The sequence below is a fragment of the Dicentrarchus labrax genome, unplaced genomic scaffold (genome assembly GCF_905237075.1).
Source record: "Dicentrarchus labrax unplaced genomic scaffold, dlabrax2021, whole genome shotgun sequence".
NCBI lineage: Eukaryota > Metazoa > Chordata > Actinopteri > Moronidae > Dicentrarchus > Dicentrarchus labrax.
In genome coordinates this window covers 14,812,285-14,833,035 of record NW_026136723.1, presented here as the reverse complement: position 1 = coordinate 14,833,035, position 20,751 = coordinate 14,812,285, and the positions used below count along the sequence as shown (strand labels likewise).

Sequence of the window (20,751 nt, the reverse complement as noted above, 5' to 3'; positions counted from 1 at the left end):
TTTACCTCATTTGAGCGAGAGGGGCCATTCACACAGGAAAACATCACAAAGAATATCATTCTTTGCATTACATTTTAAACTGCTAAAGCTGTGTTTCTGAGTGGTGCAGATTTATTTTCAATGCTATAGCCTGTTAGGGAAAAAAATAACAGTACCTCTCCCATTCCAACCACGCAGAAAATTCATATGGACATCTTCTACGCTCCATAACATATTCTACCATATTCTCACCTGCAGTGTGCTTTCCCACTGCCAGCTGTAGCAGACAGTATTCACAAAGAGGGGGGCACATATGCAGCCATCTTGGAGGCAGTAGTGCATGCCAATGTCTGCCTGATGAGTTCACAGAGGAAGTAGTTCATCTTTCTCCACTGTTATTTTATTCATTACTGCCTGTCGGAGAAGGGAACAGACACACAAATATGCTGAATACAGTGTAGGCACGCATACACACAGGCAATCAGGTAGGGGGCAGGAAGGCTGAAGCAAACACTTTTATCTAGCATTGTTTTCTGTCTTATCTTCTTTCCTTCTCTTTTAACCTCTTACTTTTTTGTTCATTATTTTTGTCTCATAATGGTTATTCTTGTTTATCTACTCTATATACCCACTATTTATATGGCATGTCACTAAGGCTCATTACAGTTGCCTGAGGCTTTTAAACACATCTTTAAATAGTCTGAAGTCTTCTGAGGATTAAATGGAGATATAAGAAGCCTAGCTGCCTGCGGTGGTATGCTTCTGCTTTGTATTTGTCTTTTGTTTTGTCAATTTGAGATGAACTGCTTTGGTCTACTTGTGGTGGGGGCAATTAGGAGTGAACCCTTGGGCACTTGCTGTTGAGGATTTCCGGATTTTCTCACTTGAGTAAACAGTAGTACATTTCAAATACACACGTGTACACAGACTGAAAGAGTCAAAGGTAGCGAGCACAAAGGGGGCAGCAGAGCACTGCGTTCAGGCCCTGGAGGTGTATTTATTTCAACGTTGCTTCCCGGCCTTTGTGCGGCGCGTTGCGTGTGAGGGGCTGTTAGTTCACCGGGAAAGAAAAGAAGCCATTGGGCATTGTAGAGTCAAGAGAGAAGGTAAGGAGGAGAAAGAATGTGGTGTTCTGTAACTGCCTGGTAGCCCATGCTTACCGGAGCTCAACAACACTCATTAAGCTCAGCTGCCTGTGCTGTAAAAGTTTTGGAGATTCAAACTGAAGAAGACTCCTATCCTTCCCCCCTGCAGGCCAAAACAACCTCTGAATTAGGCTGTATCTCCCTGGCTTCCTCCTGAGATGGAAATAAGTTTTGATTTGCCTCCACTGTGGTCTGGCTTCAGGAGGCATAAAACTGGTCTGTTGCCGTTTTTCAGGGTAATGCTCAGCAATGCTGTAATGTGAAAGAAGTAAAATGTTAGCCTTCCTCTGACCGTGAAAATGTTGTAGTTTTATCTCTCGGTCATCCAGGTCATCTGGTATCTAGACCTGTATGATACCACTCAAAGGCACTGCTGTGTAGTCTTGATGAGGATTTGCTTCTCATCTGAGAGGCCTCCTTAATTAAAGTGATGACAAACCAGGGAGTTTCCTGCTATCTAACTTTGTGAATAATTCACGTGAAGCATCATATTATAAAACTTTAATGCTATGCTACTATTTCTGTTTCTTCTACTAGTTATAATTAAACACAGATCAAAGACGGATGTCGTTTCTATATACAGTCGTTTTCAAACGTATAAATTGAATGAAAGAGTCAGGATTCCAGATTATCTGCAGATTATTTCCACGATTAATTGTTTAGTCAATAAATTGTTAAAAAAAAAAAAACCCAAAAAAAACCAGCAAATCCTTACATTTAACCAGCCAAAACTATTGAAACCATTAATTATTTAAATGTTTTATTTTGATCAACTAATTGATTCATCAACTCATCGTTGCAGCTGTAGCGGGCTGCTACAGTGATTTAGTCTCTGAATTTCCTCGCCCTGAAGAGATGTGTATGTAGTTCTTACCTCTTGTTAATGATTCCTAGAGATATGAACCAGACATTAACTCTACAGTACCACTGGTAAATAGTTGTATATTATGCATCAACTTTAGTATGTACATTAGTATAATAAAGGCGACTGAATATACTTGTGGTGGACTGTGATATTGGTGTGTCTTGACAGCGGCCACCATGATTTGCCGTTAGGGACCATTCTTGCTTGCTGACGGTCCATCAATGACACACCAGGGAAGAATACATATTTCCCTGCTTCCCCTCACATACACACACATCACCATCTTTTCAGTCTCCCCGATATGTAGACCTGCATACTCTCTTGGATGAGAAACTAAAGGTGGCTAACACTAGTTGATTTATTTATGAGGTGGGGTTCAATACCGGCTTTAGGGCTGTCTTTAAGGCTAGCCTCTTATAGTCTATTCTTATTGACCGCATTTGTGGTCTTCATTAATATTACATTTTGACATCTTGACAGATCTGCTTTCCCTGAGGACAGCAGCAAAATAAAGTTTGCTACCTCACCAAAACATTCTCAGTACTTTAATTCTAACTTTGACAGGAAAACAGTGATTGTTTCTGCTGAAGCTGTAGCAGATTTGAGATTTTCTGCTGCAGTCTGAAAGAATGCATCTTTGAGAGGCTAAACTGATCAGTATGTGTAGAGAAGTTTGCAATTTCATCTTTGCTTTTTTTTTTTTTTATTATGGATGTGTGTCCTGAGTGCATGAATCAGAGCTAAATTGGTTTGGTAAGTGTTTACCTCAAGCTTTGATTTACTCGGTTTTGATCTAATAGGTCAGGCCAGGCAAAAAGCAACTTGCTCAGGTGACAACAGATATAAGTCTCCTCGAATGCTCGACCAGCACCACAGAAAAAAAATCAATAAGGATCCTTGTGTAATAAATTATATTGCAGGAAATTAGAATGGCTTTGGGGTGAGAGTCTAACATTTCAGATGGCGGAAGAAATTCCAAGCGTTGAGGAGAATTATAAATAGACTAGATAAATTGATTAACATTATGTGATGCATTTAGAGTTTTCCTTTATGTGATTTTCTTACATGTAATTAAGAATGGGTACTTTGCTCTCTTTTAAATTATTCAGGCACACACAGGCGCACAAAGAACCCACATATGCACACACATAGGAGCACTGTGATAGGTGATGCAGTCGTGAAGACTCACTGGTGATGACTGTCACTTGCGGTCCCATGAGTGGCTCAGTGGTCAGAGATTGGGATGTAATGGAGGAAGACTATTATTGTGATCTATTCAATTATTCATCTATGAAAGAACTCAATACCCAGAGCGAGAGAGAGAACTTTGGGTTGACATGGAGCATAGCTGTCATACGCCCAAGCACAGATAAAATGTCTGTCCATATTTTAATGTGACTCTCATAAATTAAAGGGATTCAGAGCTTTTACAAAGGCAGCAAGTGATTTTGTGAAATCGTTTTTTAATGTCAGTGATTTAATTCTTGGATCCAGGGTAATAAAGATGGCTTATTTTTGATACATTTTAAGTCTGCAAAAAGAGAAAAGATATCACAACGCATCTCTTACAAAAGGACCTGTTAACATCAGTAACATTTCCACACTGTGTAGAGGTACCATCTCTTGATTGCTCCTCCATTGTCCGGAGGCATGCCAGTGCTTATCTCACCTGCGTTCACTTTGTACCGCCCCCCATTTGACTCATCTGACAGTGGAGTGTATGTTTGGAGGTAACATCGCCAACCAGCCTCAGCCTTGCTGGTGGGAACAAAAAGCTCTGCTCGCTTTTTGTTTTTTTTTAACCAAACGTGATCCAACCACAGCGCACATCGCCCCCAATATCAACACTAGCACCTATTCACTAAGTGAATTGCTGCATTATAACCTCACGAGATGAGAAAAAATGAGAAGAAAATGAGGAGCAGTCATAAATGTAACTGCGAGAGAAGGCTTTTTTTTTTATCCCATGTTGTGTTTACATACCAGCAGAACCACCTTTGATGGGATTAGAATCACTAAAGATGTGCTTTAGCTGGCCTGGGAAGCTGCTAGCAGGGAGAATGTGCAGGGATTTATGCATTTTTGATGCAGCGTGGGGAGGAGTGGAACTCTGAAAAGGCTGCATGACCTACTTAGAGAGCCGTGGAATTCAGACGACTCGTCATGCCACAAAAAGAGAAAACATTTTCTCTCACACTGTGTGTGTGTCAGAGAGATGTGTGCTCTTTCGCATGTTCTTTTCTGCCTGCTGGTGTTTGTGTGCGAGGGACATGATACACACACACACACACACACACACACACACACACACACACACACACACTAAATTCTTCAGTGTTTCTTTTCTTTTCATTTCTCTCTTTACTTTGCATCAGTGTGTATATCCTGCTCCATGGGCTGCATCTCATTTTAAGCTGTTCAGTCTGTTTTATTTAAAAGCCTCTTTAATGAAGAGCCTTCTGACATCCTGCAACACTTCGGCCCACAATCCACTGAGATGGCATCTGGCTGGCTACAGACACACACACACACACACACACACACACACACACACACACACACACACACACACACACATCCACGTTCACTTTTATCCACAAGCACAGGACTAACAACAGCTTCTCCCTCTGTCCCCATCTAAGGGAAAAATGCAATTTTCTTTGCGACATGGCCTTGTACACAAATTAATTTTCCTTTGCAGTCTAGCCCCTTCTCTCCCTCCTCTCTCCATCACCTCCTCTCTCTCTCTCTCTCTCTCTCTCTCTCTCTCTCTCTCTCTCTCTCTCTCTCTCTCTCTCTCTCTCTCTTTCTCGGTAGCTATGGCAACACAGTGTTGTACGTCAGCTTCTCAAACGAGACAGTATTGTCCGATTGCTCGGGCTGTCACATTCCTGCTTTACCGTCACCCTGTAGGGTGAGAGAAGGAGAGGGAGAGACTCTTTCTTATTGCTCCTATGTCTTTTCAGTCACCTCAATACAGGCCAGTCAATAAGCGATTCATTAGAAACGACAAGCACTCACAGTCAGTGCCTTCAACTGGAGTGTTTATTTGGCCCGGAAATTAGCTATTGTGAGACAAGAGTCGACCACCTGGTTAAATGGTGTGTGTGTGTGTGTGTGTGTGTGTGTGTGTGTGTGTGTGTGTGTCCACGTGTGGTTTGCTTGTAGCTACTGGTGATTGATGATTGTTTGTGGACACTGTTGGCATGGCCCCCAGCCTGGTTAAATATGCGCTGGTTGATGAATCCCAGGGTACATGGTGTTTGTGTGTGTGTGTGTGTGTGTGTGTGTGTGTGTGTGTGTGTGTGTGTATGCATGTGTTGGTGACAGTAAGTGTGTGTGTGCTGGTGGCAGTGGACCTCCCAGTTGATGTGAGTCACTGGTGGTCCAAAGCAGGCACACACAGAGTAATCACTGGGCCTCTGTAAAACATGCAGCAAATTGCAGCGAGGTGCGAAGTTGTTTGGGGGGTTCATATGTCAAAGTGCCAGATCAGATTGGTAAAATCTATTTTTTAATTTTGATTAATGATAGTCATAATTGTGGCATTTTAGCCCTTGCGTTAGAAATAAGTAATAGTACTACCCATCCTGAAATGTATACATTTCCATTTATCTTTTAATTCCACTGCCATTCACTTGTCATTATCCATTTATCTGTTCAGCAGTCCACTGTGTTCTCTTGTCACTGACTATTTAATCAATATTCAGCTAATGTTAATGTTTGATGAGCACATTTTGCTTGCCATGTTATGTCAGACCACTCTTTCAAAGCATCCTTTGAAAAATACGGTTAGATGATTAACTAAGACATTAATTGAACTGAGCAGAGAACTGCAACGTTAACTTCCAGAGAAGATGTGTTAATGATGCAATGCTTACAGCCATGACCCTTAATGACTTTAGACCTCCTGGAGATGAGAGAGACAGAGAAGGGGATGAACGAGAGGTGGGAAGTCATTGGGGAGACGGAGAGGGCAGCGGGTGACTGAGAGAGGAAGAAGGGTGAAAGAAACTGCGAGACAGGAAGAGTGAAAGAAGGAGAGGGAAAGAATGATGATGTTGATGAAATAGAGAAAGAAGTAGTGGATAGGGAGAGAGGAAGAGGGGTTTAGAAAATGAAAGAGGTCCTAAATCCAAACAGAGACTAGGCCAGGATTCCTGGGAGGCAGCGTTCTGCTGTAACAAGATTGATGTGCGTGGACAGAAGAATCCCTAGGCTGCAGAGAGGGGCAGCCTGAACTGTATACACACACACACACACACACACACACACACACACACACACACACACACACACACACACACACACACACACACACGCACAGACCTCCATGCACCCACTTACCCAATATGACAGGCAGTTCTTTGAGGTTCCACAGTCCACCATGCCTACATTTCCCAGACTCCCATCTGTCTTGTGTGGAATAAAGACAGGTACTGCACTCCTCTCTGTCTTGTTATAAAAGTTGTCAATACACGATGCTCCTAATGTGGAGAAGGATGAGTAATCTGCCAGTGTCCTTTCGGACCCGACTAAATGTCAACCGCAATATCTGCCTTTTTCCTCTCTCTAAATTTTGTTATTAGATAACCAATAGTATAAAGGACTCCTGGCAAAGTCATCTGAACACACCAGCACAAACGTGACCTGTGTGATGATTGCGGTGGGAAAAGTGCCCTTTCAAAAGACAATGTCAAACTGAAGCTAAAATAAACTCCCATTATGTGTCACATGTTAGATGTTAATGAAAACATGATGGCAAAGTAATTTACAGGTGAAGTCGGCGCAAAACAAAGTATGCGATCATGTGCGATGCCTCCTGTCCCTATCGTTTTAACTGTGGCCATCAACCTTCTCCAACCTTCAGTGAATCAATTTTACTGTACATCTCAAAAAACGTTTAATACTCAATCTCACAAGGGGTCTTTATGCCCCTTCTGTTTAAGCTTTATGTATCTTTAGAAAAATAGCAAAACAGATAAGATTATTGGCCGAGCTGCATGTGAGAACCGCTTAATAATTACAACAATTAATAACATAATGGACAATGCTGTTTGTTGTGTGTAGGCGACAGGGAAGTGAAGAGACAGTCAACGAGAGAAAGAGAGAGAGACCTGCATTTCTCAAACCGCTGTTTCTACATGTCTACCCTTGCTGACTTTTTACAGAAATTGTTCATAAATTCCAAACAATATTTAGAGCTTTACTAGTGCTTCGTTCTGCTGCGAGAGCTCTGATCAATACATGTATTCTTTGAGTTTGAAACAGTAGCCTTATGTTGTTGGTATTCAGCCTTTCTGGGGCTATTACATGATTAAATCAAGTCATTGAAAAAAATGCCCCCTCACAATTTATAACAGCCAGGCTCGACTGAACTGAAAAGAGGTGTGTAATGTCTTTTGTGGCTCTGAGAACATGATGATGTCAACAGGGTTATCTCGACCTTGGCCATAAATGTATAACAAAAAGCATGCATTACAAACTTGGGGGATGGAGATGAAAGCCATTGGTCTTTTACCAGCCAGGGAAGGTCTAATAAAATACCCTATCAAGTTGCATCATGGGAACTTTTGGTTACAGCTGTTTTTGGAACTTAAACTATAGTAGAAAGCTATTTTGGCCTCTGCAACCTTGATTGTGACCATTCTTTTTTTAAATCTGTGTGTTGTCAGTCAGCTTTATGGACGTGCATTGCTAAATCACTGAAATTCTCTTAAAGTACTTGAACCTTTTACTTTCAAGGCCATGCACAGATGCTGATTTAATATCCAACCAAAAGTACTGTGGCAGTACTGTGTTCACCCTACAATTAGAAGTACTTTGCTAATGTAAAATACTCAAATGGGAACAGAGTTGAAGGAGATATGAATGCACATACTCACAAGCACACACTTACATGGAGTTAGCTTAGCATAAAGATTGGAAACAGTCTCGCCTGGCACTTTGCTGGTTCCTTCGAAAAACCTGGTACAAACTGTAGAACTTGAGTGTATTGTCATGTGTCCTGTACCACATATTAGCCTTAATTAACTGTACTAGTAGCAGGACTGTCCCAAACTAAGGTGACAGAAACAGATCTGTACCTTGCAAGCACACACACGGCAAGCTCCTGCACTCTCGGAAAATCATCATTTCATGGTACTCAGACGTTGCTGAGTTGATGCAGGCCGTCAAGGTCTAGTTTGTGTACGTTTCAACTGTAATATAAAATGCTTTTTCATCTCTCTCCTCCTAACCTGGATAAGACTGATGGTCTCCACTCTTGCACACAGCATTATACGAGGTAAACACGCTGGAGAGAGCTTATAAAAAGTGGAAGCAGGGGCTTTTTAAATGTGGATTCCTCGAAAGCAGAGGTCAGCGATATCCAGCAGGACTTGTATATTTAGGCTGGAAGAGTTTTCCTAAAGATTGGGAAGGAGAGAGGGGGGAGAAAGAGAGAGGGGATAGATTGGGTTGAAACTTTTACACAGTTGTTGTCCATAAAGCTTTAATATCCCTAATTGACAAGAAATATATGAGATTTTATGTGCTCCCTTATTATTCAGTTTATAGGCTGCTTCAGTTGAGTAAAACTCTAACATAATCTAACAAGTATCTTGAAGGGTAGCAATTTTTCATTTTGAGTTCATTTGGGGCTCTGCTGTCAGTGATAAAACAGAAAAAAAAAATTTATGAGGAATGCCTTGAGTCAAAATCGACTGCGGTGCATTTTGTAGCAGCAGATACCATAACTCCCCAAATCAAGAAGACTTAGCAAGAATGACTTAAGACTTGCAGAAGTTTTTCATTCTTTCTCTCACTGCAGTTGCCTTTATGAAACCAAAATGACTCCTAACCCAGTGCTGCACTCATTTACTACTCTACCATTAACCAAATTCATTCTCCTTTGTTCCACTACTTTCTATTTTTCCTGCCCCTCTTTACTGGATTCATCCATGGGAGAGAGTGGAGGACCTTTGGGGCCAAGAAACAATTAACTTGATAATGGGCTGTCTCCCTCTCTCTTTTTTCTTCCCACTCTCTGTGTACACGCCCCCTCCCCCCCTCTCTCTTTATCATTTAGTAGTTAGCAGATACACCAGTTTGGGTACATCTGCAGTTGCTTTTTTGTAAGTAAAAAATATATGACGATTTCTGGCCAGACTTATAATTTATGAGGAACTCCTACCATAAGCAATGGATGGCAAATTGCCATTTTTGTTGCCAATCCATCTAATAGTTGTTGAAATATTCAGTGTGGACCAAAGTGGGCCACCGACCATAAAACAGACTGACGTTGCTAACTTTGACTAAAACCAACCGAACCAGACACAACTTATGTCATGTGATTTCTGCGATAAACAAGACAAAAGTTTAGTGCTCCTAGAAACCCCAGCTTTGTTGCCTGGAAATGGTGTTGGCAGGGTGGATATGACAGTCTACCCCGAACATGAATGCAATTACAGATGAAACAAAAACAAAATGGCAATTACATAGTAATTATTCATAGATGACTTTTTGGCATTGGTGCAAATGATAAAATTAATGATGACTTAATTCCATTTACCTGCTTCAGTGTCAGATACCTGGTATTGTGCATGCTGGCTCACTGTCACACCATCATGGCTTACTGAGACACTCGCATTGAAGTTATTAGTCGAGTCTGAGCTTTTCCCACTATGACAACTAAAACTCTGTGCTCTTAAAAATGCCTACTATCAGGTAAACCGTGACATTTTCCATAACCGGAAAACTATGACGCTAAAAATTAACTGAGAATCTACTTAGTTTTTACTTGATTAAATACATCACTCCAAATGCTCTTCTCCTCTCCTCTCCTCTCCTGTCCGGTTTCTCCTCAGGGACCAATTGGCTCGTTTCAGTGGGATTACACTTTGGTCTGTCCCGCTCACTGGTTAGCGCAACATGTTCCAGCTGTTGTCAGGCCTAGTCAAAAGCACAACAACCTGTAATAGGCTTAACACAGCGTCTGCTTCCTGCACAGGACAGATTGCTAATAAAGGTGCAATGTGTTTGCTGTGATTTTAGCACCACTGGCCAATTTGAGCTTATCTCAGATTCACGAGTGAGCCCATGAGTGTGTTAATGTGTGTGTATTTTGTTTATGATTGTGTTTTGGCCCACATTTGCTGAAGGATGATGATTTATCTGTTTTTTATTTTTTTTGTGACAATAAGCATGAGCACAGGGCAAAACGTGTGTGTGTGTGTGTGTGTGTGTGTGTGTGTGTGTGTGTGTGTGTGTGTGTGTGTGTGTGTGTGTGTGTGTGTGTGTGTGTGTGTGTGTGTGTGTGTGTGTGTGTGTGTGTGTGTGTGTGTAAGAGACAGAAAGTGAAAAAGAGAGAAAGAGACTTGTCACCACCGAAGAGGCATCCAACGTGCCATCATGGTTATCCTGGTGGCCATCTGAGCTCTCCAGGAAAGCGAGGGATAGATTTGAGTGCAATAACAAGAGCCAGACTGCAGTGAGAGGTGGAAAGAGGAGGAGATGGAGGGCAAACAGCCATCAGCTTGAGCAGCCCAGTCAGTCTGTCGCAGTGGATTTTAAAGGCCAGTCTCTCCCCAGACAAGTGGTGGGTTCCTCCATTTTTTTTTTCTCTCTCTCCGTATTGCAGTCATGCAATGCGAAGGGAACAGATTGAAAAACCAACTCCATCACTCATTCCTCCTCTCAATTTTACTTCATCCACTCTCTCAATCAATGTGTACTCTCCTCGTATACACCAGGGCATGCTGTCTAAATGTTACCACAAGGAGCCTTGATGCTTGCTGCATACGCAACTCCGCTTCATCCTCACCTCTTCTTCCTCCCTTTCTCTCCTTGTTGCTCTTTTACTAGTATCTCACTTAAAGCTTTGGCTATTTCTTTTTACATTGGTTCCTTAATTGTGTTGAAATGACCTGTCAGCCATGTCTTCCTGGTCATTTAGAAAGAGAAAGAGAAAAGGCATGGTGGTATGTTACACCCCAGTGGACCTCTCAGTTGCCACAGGGCTCATTGATGGGGAACAAATAGCTCTAGATCTTAAAGATCTTATGTCTCTGTGTGTAAGGATGGTGGCAGGCAAAATGAGGCTGCCACTGCTGTGTGAGAAGTTTAGTCAGCGGTGTTGACCCTAATTGACAGATGAATGACCTCAAGTGAACTCAAGGGAGAGCCCTCTTTATGAAATCGCTATTGATATACAGGTGATTAAATGTAGTGTAGTTACATTGCCTGTACACTGAAATAGTAAAACTTTACTAAACACATTCACATACTCGACTGCCCCCCCCTCGTTCTTCCTCTTCCGACAGTAGTTGGTATTGACAGCCATGACAGAGTTTAGAGGATTAGTTGGGTTTTGTACATGGGGAAATGGATAATCTCTTTTCAGATCTGACCTATTGGCTGCACCCAGCTAACTCTATAGGGCTTTATAATGCCAAGCATATGTTTGAGCAATCGCTGGATTCAGCCTGGCTCACATTTCCTCTCCTGGCTTGGAGATGTGGAAGTAATTCAATGAGTAGTGCATGCAGGAGGCAGATGTAGCTGTTAGAGGACTCCAGCTTTTTGCATCTACGGCACTTCTGCTGCATGAAACCTTAAAACATCAGGAAGTGATTTAGAATACACACTGTGTGTAGGCAGGATGGTTGCTGTACGTGGGTACGCCTTGAAAGGGGACTTTCAGCACTGTCAGTGTATGTTTCTGTTGACAGTGCAAAGATGTAATTTGAGGTTTACACTGACAATTTTTTGTAGCTCCTGGAAGCATTGTTGTGTTTTGCTATTTATTGTGTTTCATGCTTTTGTAGGCATATTGTGGAGAGTGATGTATTATAGATAACAAGTACAAGAAGGAATCTTTTTCTCAATTTCAAGGTTATTCTCCTTTTTTGTGTGTGCGTAGGTGGTGTCTCTTGGTTGTCAAATGTCCCTCTTACTTTGTTGAAGGTGTTTTGGGGTTTCCCTAGATAAACAGATACATATTCTTATGGTGCATGTGTCCTCAGTGAAGCATTACATCTACTGACTAAAGTCTGGAGAATAATTCTAAAACAAATGAAGCCAAGGGTGGAAGTTATAAGTAATTGCAAAGTTGTTACCACACATATCATCATGTTTACATGTAGCTCCAATATATACACAGTTTACAACTGTGTGTAAAAGGCATTACATTATCTCAGTACAGGTTAATGAGGCAACAACATATACACATCCAGTATGAACCCAAAGACACATTTTTCTGTGGTGGGTTCCTTTAGGATTTTGTTCTCAGTAATCACCTGTGCTGTTGGCCTTGTCATGAATAAACACAGTGTGTGAAGAGCAGATTGCTTCTGACATCAGATCAGGCTCTCCCCTTCCTGTTTCTCTGTTTTTCCCTCTCTCTCTCTCTCATACATACACACACACACACACACACACACACACATACACACCTGTGTATGTATGTGTGTGTGCAGTGTTGGGCCTCAGGTTGCTGATTTGGGTGCAGTAATTTGCCATTAGACGAGGGACAGGTGCAGCTGCCTCTGTTTGCAGCGCTAACAAGGCATTTCATCATGGTTAGCTCCAGCCTGGTGCTCTGATCAGCTCTTGTTCTTGTCACAATATCACAAACGTGTGCGCGCACAATCGCACACGGAGATGCACACACACACATACAGTACAGAGACACGCTCTGGTGGTCTCTACAGTGATGTTCCATATGTAGTGCTGGTTTGAATGGAGGGTTTGGGTTCAAAAACCCACATTGCCTTGAAAATGAAGGACAGGCTCCACATATGTTGTTCAGGCTGACCCTGCTCAGAAGTGCTGGTTAATTTACCTCAGGAAATAATCAAAATATTAGTTAATTGTCACCTAGTACCCAAAAATGTGTATTTTTTGTTGATATATTACTGAGTCTGGCCACATAGTCATAGCTTTAACATTTCTTATAAGTGTACATGTTTTAAAATTGGACTTTTAACTATTGTCTTGGTGGTTTTCGGTTGTTTTAAGTATTTTTCTTTATGTAAAGCACTGCATTATATTATGTTCAGTCAGAGGAGCTTAATTCATGAAGCCTTTCTGATGAAAAAGTTAAACTTTGCCACAAACTTTGGTGAAGATTTTGCATGCGTGTTTTACTCCTCTATAATGACTTATTAGTGCTGTAATGTGCTTTGCAGTTACTTTCAGAAAAAGGGGCAATGATGCATGCTGACCTTTAAAGACGGGCTGTTTTCCAAGATGTTACAGAATTTTGATTAAAAATATATAATGGATGTAAATCACCTCATGGAGCAGCAGATAATGGGTAAAAAAATAAATACATTTCTGACATTATAGGGCAGCTGTCTCCTCACATTTAGCCTAATTGAGTGTGATTCATCAGTAGCACAATAACAGTAGGCTAATGTCATCATGTAATGATATATCAATACAGATGAATCTCAGTAGCTTTGTGTAAAGGTCAGAGTGAAGGAGCGGTAATGGAGACAATGTATTAAGGAGCATTTGAAATAAACTCCTCCTTGGCCAGCTGTCCCATCAGTAATATTCTCTAAATGGTAAGGGTAGCGGTGCAAACTTACTGCACTAAAATGTCAAGCTGAGGAGGAGACATTTTGCAAAAATAAAAATGGTAATAAACTATGAATTTTGTAACAAGTATCTATAAATCCAGCGACTGAAGTAAAACTCAGCGTGTGTATGAATGCCAGGATATCATGTTGTGGTACATTTTCTGTTTATGGATCCTCAACATTAGACAGGGTTCTATGCTTCCCTTGAGTTTCCATCTCCAAGTTCTTCCGCCATCAGCCCTCACCCCACCAACTCTCTCTCACGCACACACGCACACCTTCCTTGGCCGTCTCCCAAGGCGGTCAAACAGATTACTACGGGCGTTAACCCCATCGATCTGCTCCAAATGGCCTCCAAATGCCAGGAATTAGATTTCAGACTGGGGAAGAGGGAAATAAAGTACTGTAGTATTTCTTGCTGCTCGACTTGGGAGTTAAGTGCTGCTGTGCCTTCCTCATTGTAACAGTTTTTCCTCAGAACTTCTTTGTGTTTTTCAGGACAGTTATATTTGTCTCCCTTTATACCTTGTTTAGAGCATATTTCTTGGAGAAAAGTGGGATATAAGATACATTTGGTAGCCAAACCCTCTCAGTGACTGCTTGAGAATCCTTGAAAAACACATAAATGTCTGAGTACTGTTGAACACAGATATGCAAGAGTAAAGAGTGAAAGAAATCAATAGAAGGAGAGAGGGATTGGCTTGTGTACTTGTGTAATATGCAATTTGTATACATTTAAACTATACTCAATAAAAATATCCTTATATTTGATATTAAAATGTATTTTGTCCATATTCGATGGACTGTAGGCAAATGTGCAAGGTGCTGGGCATCTTCTGAGCATCCTAGATAGCCACTGACAATCAGTCTCACAGTCATGAATTACTCCATTGTGGGGTTATAATTGAGGGCAGGTTTATAACACTGGTTGACTTGGCTTTATTAGTTTGTGCTTAATGTCAGGCTAATATCTCTTCACTCCTGTCCTTCTCTCCCTCTATTCAGCAGTTTGTCCCCCCCCCCCACACTCACACCATCAACTCCACTATCTCCATGTCTCTTTGCGCTTTGTATCCCATTATATTCCACTGCCTCCATCCCGCTTTGTCTACCTGGCATTAAGCTTTACAGAGTCTCCATAGCTGAATAAGTATTGATTAATGTCTGAGTGGTTGTGCTACCTAATGGGAGGCTAAATATAACCATCGCTACGGCGGGGCCTGCCACGGCCTCCTCCCTCATCTAGCGCTCAAAGTGTGGATAGTTACACCGTTGGCATGACAACACACCGGTCAAGGCTCTGTGAGCAGTCACAACAGATTGTGTGCATGTGTGCAAAGGTAGGAGAGGATGAATGAAGCATGAACAGAGAAACGAGATTAAAAATAGCTTTTTTTAAGCTTTACTTGAAGCTGCTTTGCTTTCACTTGCTGTTTTTCTCCCTCCATTAACAAAGCTAGAGGTTCTAATTTTGGTGATTTTTAATTACTTACTGCAATTCAGTTGAGTGACTCCATATAGAAAATTACAAATATGGTTAGAGCTGATATGATTAGTTGATGATTTGATAAGATGACCCAAAGAAAAATAACTGGCAATTATTTTGATAATTGATAAATCATTTAAGTTATTTGTTAAGGAAAAGTGTCACACGTTGTGTAGTTCCAACAGATTTGCTGCTTTTCTTTGTCTTATGTCGTAGTACACTGAGGATATTTAGGTTTTAAAAGCTATTTAAAGATGTTGCCTTGGGCTTTAGGAAATGTCCACTATTTCTTGACAATTTAGACTACATGATGCCAAGATTTATCTCATACATAAATATGGAAACACCTGGTTAGATAGTGTGGTCACAGACACCTGGAATTTGGCTCAGAATTGCTTGCATGTGCAGATACACAGACACACATACACACGTAGACCGCCTGTTGTTGGAAGTGTTGAAGTGTTGTTTTATTTGCTGTAGAGGGACTGAGGAACATAACCATTCTTTACCTCCTACACAACATTGTCACTCTCCGTAATAAATCAGCTTAAACCTGCTATATCACCAAGCTCTATTGTACTCACGTTGGCAAGTTTAGTTAGCCATATTTCTTCTCTGTTGCATAGTAACCAATTGAGAGTTGCAATCCTACCAACCCACCTTGTTATGGCCAGCTGGAGAGAAATGAATGATAAGAGTATGCAAATGGAATATCTTCTTTAATAGCCTGCTGTTTTATTCAGCTGTGTGGCCAGGATAAGGAATCCCCACTGTGTCTAATCACATCTTCTCCCTCTCATTTCACCCGAGGCATATCCGCAATCTAGTCTTTTTTTATATGGCATTACAGCATACATTGTTCTCTACCGGCATTAATGTACGTGCACAGGTAAAACTGTGTTTTTTTTAACCAGTAATTTGTCTTCTGCTTCAAAAATTGAAAGCCATTCACACAAAAAACTGATGACTTAAATCTTAGCACATGATTAAATCTAACTGTGGAGGGGTGAGTGCAATGCAGGGAGATGGCTGGAGCTGCTCGTGTGTGTTACGCAGCAAATACATTTCGGGCTTCCGACACTGGCATCAGTAGACGAGTGAAAAACGCAAGATGTAAACACGTGCGATCCCTGCAGGCGTGACACCTGCTATGCTCTTAATAAAGTTACAAACAGATCACAACATACAGTCCTACGTGTCTGGTTAGAAGTCTCATTCCTCTACATTCGATTTTCCGTTTTTCAATCTGTGCTGTGGAGGGCTGGCTGCGCTGTTGTTCAGTGGGAAATCTCATTCAGTTGCTGGCTGATGGCTAACAAGGTCAAATAACTCTCCAGATGAGATGGACCGTGTCAGAAGGCGCAAACACACACACCTACACACACACACACACGCACACACGCCACCTGCCATTCAGTCAGTCAGTCCATCTATCTGTCAGCCGCACACAGGAACACATCCTGAATAGCGTGGCAATAATACAAGACTGAGAGGGGAAGTGTTTACTGCTGATAGGAATATCATTACAAACTGTGGAAATCAGGGAATCACAGCAAAACCAGTTAGCCAGCTCATGTAGCAATCAATAGGAACCTACACAGTTTTTTTTTTTTTTTTTTCATTTCTCTCTCTCTCTCTCTCTCTCCTTTTTGCACACTCTTTTCCTCCGGTTGCTATAGTGACGTGAAATGGCTGCATTTTGCTGCACTGGATCAGAGCGGGGGCCCGCTCTTGCAGCCTGTGAGATACATTGTTTTACATGATGGTTTCACAGCACGCGCATACAAGGCTGCAATTACTGTGTGTGAGCATGTGCCAGAGTGCTCAGAGAGTTAAATGTTATTTAAATGTCATAGTTTTTAAACTGTGTACATTACAGTAAACTAGAGAGTGTGCTGTTTCTGTAGTGCATCTATCACAGTATGTTGGAGTATAATGACCCGGTGAGCACAGCTGTTTGTCTTGTACAGTTGGTAATTATTGATTCATTTTATTTAGGGCATCGTGTAATGTCCTACTTCTTCGACTATCATCTCAAACGATCAAACATTTATACAACTTATTCTTTTGATGAAAACAAACAGGAAGACTATAATTTATCTATAATCTATATTTGTTGCAGAGGAGTCCAGATTTGGGATTTAGATTTTCATTTGCCCTCTACATGGTATCCAAAAAGAGTGTTTTGTGTACCTCAATGTAACTTTTACATCCTGACTGGTATTTGCTGAACCCTCATTGTAAATTCAATATATTTCTACCTTTTCATTTACTCCTTCCTCCTCCCTGTTAACTAATTTAAATGTCTTTTTTTTTTCTCTTTCTTCCCTGTCTACCGTGTTTTCCCGCTTCATCCCTGCTCTCACCTCCACCTCTCTCTGCGTCTGCAGTGTGACAATGCCAAGGGGTTGAGGGCCTTCTTTGATGCCATATGCTACGGTCCCAAGCACCTGATGATCTTCGGTGGCGTCTGCCCGTCTGTGACCTCCATCATTGCAGAGTCCTTGGAGGGCTGGAATCTGGTACAGGTAGGGTTTGTCCTGTATATGTCATTATGCATGTGTGTGACATATAGCCAGTGTGCAATGTTTGTGAATCCAGGATACTGCTGTACCAGGTCCGTGACTGGGCAGAATAGGATTAAATAGAAATGCTAACACCTGTGTACTTAATGTACTTGTACTGTACATGGTCTGCGGTTTCTTCTTGTTTCTGTACTACTATCAGAAAACCAGATTTTCCTACTTAACTGAGTTTCCAAAAATTCTTGTCCCTTAGAATTGCGGTGTGCAGATAGTTTCTGGGATTTCACAGGGGTCCCAACTCATGGCTTAATCCTTCATTAACCTTGCCAGGGTGAATATCTAATTGGCGTTGCTCTAATCCGTAGAATCCTCCTTCGTTTTACAATCAGAGACAGAGTGAAAATGGCTTAAACAGGACTTGAAATCAGTGTAAAAAATGTGTGCTGAACTTCCAATAAGCACTTATTATCAAATTCTAAAACCAGACTGAGATCTCAAAGTAAAATGCTGTTTTATGTGGCACACATGATCTAGCAGAAAATGGTGTTTTGTCATTGGTATGAGCTAACAAAATTGTTTCCACTTAGTCTAGTCAATGTTAATTACTTACAAGACGTAATAGATTTTACCATTCAATTATACTCCTGCTTCCTAAAGGGCATGCACTGCCATTAACTTTGTAGAGCTTTATGATTGCTCACTGTTACCATTAAACACAACTCATTCTTACATCTGGTAAACTTTTGACCCCCCCACGTTATTGCTTACAGTTTCTGTGACTGTTAAATGTACTGCAGCACCAAAGAGGGGAAATGCCTCCTTCCAAAGAATACATTCCATTTGGTACGAACCCTACAAAGGTTATCAGGCTCCGATAAGAAAGGAGTGAAGCTTCTGCCTGGAAGAGATAGTATAATTCAAGAGGCTGCATTTTGAATTGAATGTCACATTACGTGGCATATTTCTTCCGCTCGCAATTACTGTGAATCTGCTGCTTTTCATGATCCTTTTTGCTCGCTGTCTTGTCAGGGTCACTCAAGAGTGAAAAGATCATCAGGATGAGGGAATGAAAGGCTGAGTAATTTTTTGTTTCTGTGTTCTCTTCCTTTCGGTGGTAATGATCTCAGTCTAGAAAGTGGGGTTCAAGCCATAGTTGAATTTTAAGTGCTCTTAAGTATTTCTCTGTGTGGTTTATGCGCGTGTCCATATGTGTGTATGCTCTCCTCTCTATTTATTGGCTTATTTGACTGTGATTACCTGTGAGAAGTGCAGTAGCAATCTTCTGCTCTGCAGAACACTCTGCCCGGTACAGTGTGTTCCCCAGAGCACTTTACCAACCAGACTCTTTTCGCTATTAATACACAGACCAACACCAACAAATTCATGCCAGTCTGATCCCAAATACACATTGTGACACTGCTTGGATAGCAGACAGCAAGTGATTGAAGGAAAAATGTAAAGGTGAATGGCTGAGAAAACACTGAGAATGTACCTGTGTTTAAAGCAGATGCCTTAAGAACACACACTTCAGTGCCAAGGTAACTGTTATTGCTGTTGCCACAAGCAACTAAATGGCTTCAGCAGCAGGCATGTACGTGCAAGGGCACTATAAATATATTTTCAAATCAGTTAGCTTTACAGCACCATGTTGAAACAGGTGTCTATAGAAGTGCTAAATGTTGTAGTATCGTATAAGACATTATATCATTACTTGCGGGTGCATTTGTCTATAAACAAATTTGAGAGTTTATAGTAAATGTGTGTTGGTGTGGTGAAACATCAGAAGCTTAGGTTACTGTTACTGATGTTTTTGCAGACCTGAGCTCCATCCTCATCAGAGTATGACTCACCAAGGAACTATACTGTGCACTGGAAATCTGCAGAAAGAAATGTCAGTGGATGTGAACAACACACCAGATAGCTTTTGGTTGTTCTATGGAGCATAAATGCACAGCAAGGTGGCACCGTTCTGTTTAATGATCATATCATGTACCTATCAAGCTGGTCCTTGCACTTGCCAGGTACATTGTTGGCCTGAGCCTCTTTGCAGCACCTCTGAGTGCATCAATGTTCATGTATTCTAAAACCATTAGTATGGAGTTCCTTTGTGGCTAATAGCCATCACCCCTCAGGGAAGGTTTTCCAGAAGATTTTGGAGTGTGTCAGAGAGCGTTTGCAAGGTCTAGCACTGATTTGGGGCAAAAAAGGCTTGGCTCACAATTGGCGTTCCAATTCCTCCCAAAGGTGTTGAGTGGGGTTGAGATCTGAGCTCAGTGCAGGCCAATCAAGTTCCTCCACACCAAACTGGCTGATGTTGCTACCATAGGCAGTTTGAAACTTGTGGTAAGTTATGAAATAGATTTACACCCTCCAGCACTCATTGGGCCTGCTCTGTAAGTTTGCATGGTCTACCACTTTGTGGGTGAGCTGTTGTTGCTCCGATGCTCTTCCACTTCACCGGGGCAGATCTAGTAGGGCAGAAATGTTAGGAACTACGTTTGCTTTACGACCCATTCTGAATTCTAAATGTTTATCTATGGAAATGTCATGGCTGTGTGCTGGATCTAATACACCTGTTAGCAATAGGTGTGGCTATAAACACCTGCACTCAGTAATTAGTAAGGGTGTGCACTGACTTTTGGTCATATGTGTATGAAAGTGTTTGTAGTGTATGTTTTTTATGAGACCGACAACTCTCTGCTTTGACAACAGTTGTGGTGGGAGGTATTCAGCCATTGCTCCAAGCTAGAATAATGTGCAGAGAAGAGGGACAGAAAGGACGGGTGTGAGAAGAGGAGACTTTCCTGAACCAAAGAGGAAGAGACAGAGGGATGGAGTGATGATTGGAAGTTTTGAATCCTGTACCCGACAATGTTTAGCGTGCCACCTCAGCGGGAATCTGTTTTTATAACTGTGAATTCTGTCATCCTGCATATTTATCAGCCAGCCCTGGCAGCCTGTCTATAAGACTTGAGTTGGTGTGGAAGGATATAGAGAATTTTTCATGGTGATTTCATAGGCCAGGCTCAACAAGCTCATCATTTCCACATCAAAACAGGGAACTCGCAGATACTATCTACAGTAGAGATAGCTGGGAGAACAAGCACTCCTGGAAATGGTTTAATCATACACCCATAAAAATAGCATTCAATCAGTGTTGATGCCTAATGAAGTCAGCTTTGAAAGG

General features: G+C 41.5%; 1 protein-coding gene across 1 annotated transcript in view; it reads left to right on the top strand.

Moving 5' to 3' along the window:
* gabbr2 (gamma-aminobutyric acid (GABA) B receptor, 2) overlaps positions 1 to 20,751 on the top strand; it is a 174,241-nt gene that overhangs the window by 31,507 nt on the left and 121,983 nt on the right. Inside the window, exon 2 of the mRNA XM_051390179.1 lies at positions 17,430 to 17,567. Within this exon, the coding sequence (XP_051246139.1) occupies positions 17,430 to 17,567 (138 nt within the window). The remainder of the gene's footprint in view (positions 1 to 17,429; positions 17,568 to 20,751) is intronic.